The sequence below is a fragment of the Theobroma umbraticum genome, unplaced genomic scaffold, assembly GCF_002168275.2.
Source record: "Theobroma umbraticum cultivar Fairchild unplaced genomic scaffold, ASM216827v3 scaffold_56.0, whole genome shotgun sequence".
NCBI classification, from domain to species: Eukaryota; Viridiplantae; Streptophyta; class Magnoliopsida; order Malvales; family Malvaceae; genus Theobroma; species Theobroma umbraticum.
The window spans coordinates 3,819,387-3,827,528 of NW_018397256.1; the positions used below are offsets into that span (position 1 = coordinate 3,819,387).

Sequence of the window (8,142 nt, forward strand, 5' to 3'; positions counted from 1 at the left end):
CTTCTGATGTGATTTTCTCCATCTTCAAGGTAGAACTGGGCAAAGTTATCTTTATGAAAGTTGTAGCTCTGTCCTATAGCTTTCCAATGGTCTAAGAATCATGTCATTTAGGTATCTAAAGTAGAAGCTATACTCGAAATACTACAACATATATGATCAAAGTCTTAATCCTTTAATCACTTTTCTTCACCAATTTGATGCCTTATTCCTTACAATCCTACAAAAGTATAAAAACTAATAAATAATAGTTAAAATAAAGTAAATAAACATAAAAAATAGCATAAAATAAAATAACATAATAAAGTAAACTAATTAGAAAAATAACTAAATCCTAATCTAAACTCAAGAACTTAGTTAGCTTTTAAGAACAAAATAAGACAAAATAATTCTATAAAATAGAATTATCAAGCAATAAATGGGCGAAGGAAGTTATTGTGGAATCTGTACAAGACTCGAATCAATATCTTACTTCTGACATTAATCTGATGGAGGTTGAAATAACATGGGAAGTTGGTAATGTGGTTAGTTTGGCATTTGAGAATACCAGAGAAGATTTTATTCAAATGGTGGTTGCAATGAAAAGGAAAGAGAGAGGTGATCCAGATCTTTAAATAGGTTTGGTTTTTGATGTGTGGAGATGATAAGCTAATGAAGAAATTGATCTATTGGCAAAAGCTAATATTCAAAGGAGAGACTTAATTTTTTAAACATTTACTTAAAGAGATATGAATAAGGTGGAGATAGTAAGTGATAAGAGTTTGAAGTGGTTTGGGAGTTTTTAAATGGGGATGAAATTTGATTTGAAATAGGAGTGTAGGTGAAGGTGTATGAGGTTGGACAGTAGGTTGAGTAGTTCATTTAAATTAAAAAATAGAGTTTTATATTGTTGGGTTGAGTTGAAGTATGAGTCATATTTTTGTGCTGAGTTTTGTAGATAAATCCAAATCAATTTTAAATTGTTGAGTTTGTGTTGGAGTACGAAGTTGCCTATTACATTTAAATAAATATTGACTCAGGTGGGAGTTTTGTGGAGATTAGGTTGATATGCGGATAGAGATGGTAGGATGATAGAATATTTTTCTTGATTTATTTGAACAAGGTTGTATGTGGATGCCAATAATTGGTATGCAGGATGCGAATAGTGGTTTGTTTCTTGGATAGCAACTAAGAGCAATTTAAAGCACTTAAGCATTTGACTAATTGGTTAGTGCATTATCCCTTTACCTAAAGAGTAGGGTTTGAATCTCTCCTCCTCTAATTATAATAAGAAAAAAAACTAAGAGCAATTTAAAGGGATTTGGACATATGTGTAATGGAGGTGGGGTAATGTTTTGAGTTGACTTGAAAGCCTACCATTGAGATTAGCTTAGAAGAATTTAATTGAGGATTGAATATGTCTAAACAACTAATGAGTTAAGAGTTTTTATTGAGTATGTGCCTGAAATTTTCCTTGTCTAGTTAGGTGGGCTTAACGAGATGTTTGGTCCATGGATTAATTTGTACCCAACATCCCCAAATTGGATCCATATGTTTTGGGGTTTTAATTTTTATGCTTTATTTTCATATTGTACTTGTAAAAATCCATAATTTATTTTGACTATGGCAACTAGCAATAACATTACGTATCTTAAAAAAAAAAAAAAGCTTAATGATCATAGGCATCATGTCTCAAAATCATAGACATATATAACACAACCTTTCGAGATATTCAATCACCATATCTCCATTACGTATCTTGCATTGAAAAAAATCACATTATGAGATTTAATTACTAATATAACTTTATTTCGAGTATATATAAAATACATAAATATCTAAGAAGGGTACATATTATCATTAAATTAAAAATTTATATATTTGTGTCACATACATTCTGAAAACACCTCACCAAGCTGGTCGAAATAACTAATTAAAACATATATTAAAAATCAGAAAAATAGCACAAACGGGTAGTGAACAATGAGTAAAAGAGAACTATCTAAAGGGAACTCAACTCGAGTGGGTGACACGTGCTTCCCCTATGCATTGGGCCTTGTTCGGCCGCTTATACTGTTCTTCCTCAACCTACAGCTAAGTGGAACCTCACTCGATTGGTCAAAACTAAACCCATTAAGGTCTGATTCTTGCATTCTCCCTAATTTCTCAATTTTTGATAATTTTTTTAAGAAATTAAACCCTTTAAAAACCTCGATTAAAACATTGATCTATGAAATCCATGCATTAAAATTTCATGAAAACAACATAAATCGATATCCATGATCTAAAACTTCGAGTTTCAAAACCTATATTTAATCCAATTTTAATTTTCTTAGTATTTGACCACATAAATTAGACTCTGACAATCGTAGACAAGACACAAGAAAATATAAAGTTAGAGTTTTAAGTTTATTCTTATAGTGTTTCCTGTTATAATTGTGTCACACATTTGAGATACAAGAATTTAGTGTCTTGAATGTTGTCAAACGCAACATATTTAAATGCTTAACAATTCTCTTCTTTCCTTTCATTCTGAAAATTCCAAAGTGGTAGCAGGCTGCATCATCCTTAAAAATTCATCAAAATACACATTATATTCTCACAGCAAAATACGACAGTTGCTACCAATATTGTTTTGTGGAGCATCTATATTTATTACTTTACCCAAGTCTCAAAATACTCGTTGCCTATGGATTGACTAATACTCATCCTCGTCATCTCTTGACCCAAGGAATCTCCTCACAACAGCTGCAACAGCACCAAGAAACAAAAAGAAGACAATAGTTTCAAATCCACCTCCAACACCAATTGCAACACTGGGACCTGGAGCAAAGAAGGAAAATGGCGACCAACCCCAGCCACCGTAGAATGGCACACCAAAACCATATCCATACCCACCGACTAGAGGTGGGGCGACTGGTGGATTGATATAAATATTGGTCCTGGACAAACATTAGCTTAAGCATTAGCAAAACAGATTTGTCCACTGAAAATATGAATGAAGTCAAAGACCAAAATTTGATGACGAAGCTAAAGACAATAAAAATAATCAGTTCACATTTCATCTAGAGCAAAATGATTATGGGATCAAAGTAACAAAACATTCAAACTATTCTGAATATTTCCAACCAGTCCTCTTTTCTCTGACAAAATGGTTTAATGGTTCTTAATTTTAAGCACAAATTATGAAGGTAATTAATATGACAATAGTTTCACAACACCATGACTTTCAATCAGAAACTATGGCGTCAGGTTCAGCAATGAATTTAATCTACTTCTTTTACTAGCCATCCAAAATAGTTTATAACATTACAAGAGTCTGATTTAATGTAATTGACCAAAAGGCAGGAGAGAAGAAACTAGCACAGTCAAGCAAATCAGAATATTTAAATGCTTCAAACTATTTCAATTCTAAAGCTTTGATTTTATTTCAAACACACAGATTCAATCTTGTGTGGTACCAGACCTGATCTTGTTTTATCTATAATTATTGGTATTTGAAAATCGATGAAATCAATATCTGCAAACTATGAAGTCCATAGCTGATGAGGTTGTACTCCTTTAAAATCCTGTAGACGATGATTATTGAGCTGTATATTCTCAAAGGTATTGGGCCAGACTTCAAGGAAATTATTACAGCAACCAAAGCTAGAGAACGCCATTGCAAACTCATTGATCGAACTTCTCTCAAGCATGAAGAAGGCACCGATGTTTCTCTCATTCCTACAGTTAATTTGACTGGAGTCTAGCAGCAACTTGCCACCCAAGGGCAGTCATTCATCCAACAACGATGGCGCAAATTTTGCACTAATAACTTCCAGTAGCACAAAAAATTTTTTTAGAACTTCTGCCTCTCTGCCTTTCTGTGAACTCTCTAGTACATATTCTGATGATGGAAGGGAACGGAAAATTAGTCAAATTTTTTATAGATCATGGTCTTTCGCATCTTCAAACACTTCCACACACCACAACATAACAGCATTGCTGAAAGATGGCACAGACACATTGTTGAAATTGAATTGACTCTCTTACATTAAGCATCACTTCCATTATCTTTCTGGTCTATTCATTTCAAACTGCATTCAACCATCTTCAGCTTTGAATAAGAAAACATCTTTTGCGGTCTTATTACACCAAATTATTGTTAGCTCAATGTGTTTCAGTGTTTGTGTTATCCTTGGCTTAATTTACAATCATCATAAGCTTCAACCAAAACCCAATCCATGTGTTTTTCTTGAATGGTCCATTCATAGAGTGCATATAAGTGTTTTGACCCAACTGCCTAGAAATATTCATTTCAAGACATGCGGTGGTCTTCTTCTCTTTATTTATCACAGCCTAGAATTAATGCTTATTGTGCCTCTCAACAGATTAGAACTTATACTTTTGTTGCAGCATCTGCTCCTCCTATTATTGCTTCAGTTCCTCTCACAAATTTCTCATCTGACAATCACTCTTCAAGTGCAATAGCCATTTCTCTCTTCCATTCAGGTCTGCAGTAGTGACATCCTCAGGTTTGAATTCTTTAGCAAGTTGCCCACTTCAACCTGATGACTCAATGCCTACTGTTTTCCTCAGCTGAACCTGTTTCAAATTCCAACCCCAACCCTCTCTCAATTCTGCATCCAAACTCTCTCAGCCCCGTTGGACTCATCTAATGGCCATTTTCTCACAAAGTAATACTTTCAGACCAAAGAATTTACACTACTGTCAAGCATCCTATTCCTGTTTCTCTTGAACCTACAATATACTTCAACCTATAAAAGATCTATAACATAAGGCTGCCATCACTGCACTGAATTTAATGGCTTCATAAACACTTGCACTTCCAGCTTGTTCTGCCATCTATAGCTCAAAATTTTATCAGAAGTGAGTGTGTTTTCTGCATTAAGAGAACACTTGATGGTTATAATAAAAGTTACAAAAGGCATGCTTTGTTGCTAAGGGGTTCATCCCCTGGTTTACATGTTAAAGAAACATTAATTGTGTCCAACAATCAAGCCTAAAACTATTAGAGTGGTCATTTGTCTAGCTTTCTACTGTGGTTGGCATATGCTTTTTGAGATGGATATGGTGACAACGAAGTTTATCTGTCTCAACTGCCTAGATTTCTTGATTCTGACAAACCTTATTTTCTTCACATACTTAAATGGCAATCTATTGCTTTAAATAGGCTCCCTCATGCTAAATTGCTAAAATGAATCAGTTTTTTCTTTCTCCAGTTTGACAAATTTTATTTTGGGTGCTCAACTTAATTTCTCATCAGCTATTGTTTGTTTTCATGTCTACTTTGATGATCTGCTTGTAATCAGCAATGGGACAAACTTTATCAGTTCTTTTCTCAGGCAACTTGCAGCTCTTAGTTATTTTCCTTGTCTAAAGTTTATCTCCTCTTCTACTGGTATGTTTCTCCAACAATATAAGAACATAAGAGACATCCTCCATCAGTAACAAATGGCAATTAACAGGTTGCTAATCCCTTAGCACTTCCTCTCAGTGTACCATTCACAATGGTTCTATGTCTGGTGATGCCAACACTTATCACAGATTAGTTGGAATCCTTCAATACTTGTCGATGAATGACGCCTGATTTCGCATTTTCAGTCAACGAGTGTCTCACTTTATGCATGTTCACATGTACAGATGAATCCAGTGATAACTCAAGGTCATTAACTCATTCCCATCTAGCATTCAAGAAGCAGTCTGCTCTTACTCCCGCAGCTTTCTGTGTGTCTAAATATAACTGGGTGAACAGTTTAGATGATTGTAATTTGTAAATCAACAAAAGCTAACATAGTGTATTTGGGAGGAATGCTAATCTTGGGATGTCATCTTTGCTAAGTCATCTACCGAGGCCAAGTGGAGAGCTATAGCCTTCGCTGCAGCTGAGCTTATATGGGAGAAAATCCTGCTTGCTGACCTACACATACTTTCTCTAGCCACCACGTTTATATAATGGCAAAGTTGGAGCAACCTCTCTCATTGCTCATCCTGTTTTTCAATCTAGAATGAAGAATATGTTCTGGGTCCTGACTTCGTTCAAGAAACCAGTTAATTTTGGTCTAATCAAGGTGTCACGGAATGAATTAGACTTATGATCAAATAACAAAATCTTGCAATGAGGACGACAAATGCCATTCCATCAATTACTGAATTTGAAGTGGCTCAGCATATTACTTAAGATTCCCCTCAACTTTCTTTCAATATTGAGCATCATTTCAATCTGACCCAGTACATAGCAATGCCAATTTAAAAGAAAGCAAAAATTATACAGTAAATTCAAGAGTGCTCCCATCTAGACTTGTAGAATTTTTCCTTCCTCGTCAGCATCAGAAGGTAGTGACAGTACTCCTAGCATTTCATATAGTTCAATATGTCCTAGAGAACTATTGACTATTAGAAATACAAATTGTGACTAAAAGATAAAAGTTTTCTGTACTTAAATAGAAAGCCAGTCTCTAGCCTGCTTATGCAAATCTCTCTTTCTAAAAAACAAACAAGGCTACCATTTATCTCAACTTGCAGCTAAGAGCTTTGCATAAGCCCTCAATCTCTCTGAAATTAGTATACTGTGTATATTAGAAGCACAAATTAGCCTTTTTCAACTGCTTTTCTATAGTACCCACCTACACTGCGTATATATTCAGAGCTTAATTCTTTCAAAACTCAAACAACAACACATTAAAATTTAAGAAATCCAAGTACCCAAGTAACATTATGTGCTCAATATTCGTCAATAATGTCAAAAAAAAATTCTTATTTGTCAAACAACTGAATCTATCTAATTAATATCCAAAGCGGATGCTAAAACCAGTGGCCTAAACAAAATTAACACCAACAAAACTTAACTGATGAATTACCTCGAATTGCTGTTGGCTCTTGGCGCTGAGCGAGGAGCTGATGAGCGAAACGCTTGACCACCAACTCTACCACCCGTCTTGGCAGCTGATGCATCACCAACTGAGCCCAGAGTCAACACTCCAGCTGCCAGTGCCACTATTGCTAGCTTTGCTAACTGCTTCTCATTTCTCCTGTAGAAAATTCAGCACCAAAACACAATCCTCGGTCATGGAACATAGTTGCATTGCAAGAAGCAAAGAGAAGTGAAATGGCATGGAAATTAAGTACCGGGCAGAATCTTTGTGGTCATCTGACTGGTATCTGCATGTGATGAAAGTAGCTGAGCTGAGAAGCTTGGTTTTGGGTTTGTGAGTAAATGTAAAAGCGTTGGTTAGGAAACTTTGTTGAGATGATGCAATGGACATATTTCCTTGCTTACAAGAAAACTTGGGTTCAGGATTCTGGGAAATCATCTGTTTTTGTCAGTTTGAACTGTATATATAGTGTAGGCCTGTGTTCCTAAGATTTTTCTTCATCTTGATTCATGATACGGGGATTGCCACGTGGTCAAATTGTAATGGCTGTATCCAAGTCTCAAGCATGAGATGTACATATCTCCGAGGATATGCTCCGACCACTTTTTCTATCTGATGCCTACGTGTCCAAGTTCAACAATTTCGCATCTCCATTTCATTCTCAAAATACAGTATTTTCTTCTTTTTTCTCTGTTTTTTAAAACTTCATACTCATTTTTCAGCATATATATATATATTATAACGATCCAAATCTAAATACTGATCCATTAATTTTTCAAATCTAAATCACATGATTTGTAAAAATTTAAATTCAAGTTGCTAGTTATAATAGATTTGAATTGTTATATATATCTTAACAATTTCATTCGTATTAGATGTAGTGCATCACAATTTCACCCATTTAAATTTTTAACATTTTTATTAATACTACAAATCATTCATAAGATCAAAATTTCAACAGAGCAATGTGGAAGTCAACACCGAACTGACGTGAACTCTAATACCATTTATAATGACCCAAAATGTTACTAGTTGATGACCCAAAATTGAGTTGTCAAAACTATTCAGATTTTTAGTCAACTTCAAAAATTCATATCTTCCTATTCATAAAGTCAAACAAAATGCTACAAAAATTATTGAAAAGATCTTTTCAAGACCTTTCTATTGCTACCTATCATATCACCGAAAAAATCACCAGAACAGTACTAGGTTTGAAAAAAAGTTAAGGAAATATAAAATAATTTAGGATTTTTGTGCCTAAACTAAAAGCATACAACCCTGATCATGCATT

The 8,142-nt window shown here is 34.5% G+C and overlaps 1 protein-coding gene across 1 annotated transcript; it reads right to left on the reverse strand.

The window, feature by feature from the left end:
* Positions 1–2,594: 2,594 nt before the first annotated feature.
* Positions 2,595–7,285, reverse strand: LOC110411697 (uncharacterized). Its single transcript, XM_021421966.2, has 3 exons — positions 7,105–7,285; positions 6,837–7,007; positions 2,595–2,918 (listed from the first exon to the last, which is right to left on the reverse strand). The coding sequence occupies exons 1-3, from the start codon at positions 7,239–7,241 to the stop codon at positions 2,675–2,677; spliced, it is 552 nt and encodes a 183-aa protein (XP_021277641.2). The 5' UTR covers positions 7,242–7,285; the 3' UTR covers positions 2,595–2,674.
* Positions 7,286–8,142: the final 857 nt, after the last annotated feature.

What these genes read in the sequence shown, in the direction of transcription:
- LOC110411697 (XM_021421966.2), bottom strand. Translation starts at nt 7,241, where the DNA reads ATGTCCATTGCATCATCTCAACAAAGTTTCCTAACCAACGCTTTTACA. An exon ending in GACCACAAAGATTCTGCCCG is followed by an intron (nt 7,008 to 7,104) that starts GTACTTAATTTC and finishes AATTTTCTACAG; the next exon opens with GAGAAATGAGAAGCAGTTAG. An exon ending in AGAGCCAACAGCAATTCGAG is followed by an intron (nt 2,919 to 6,836) that starts GTAATTCATCAG and finishes ATGTTTGTCCAG; the next exon opens with GACCAATATTTATATCAATC.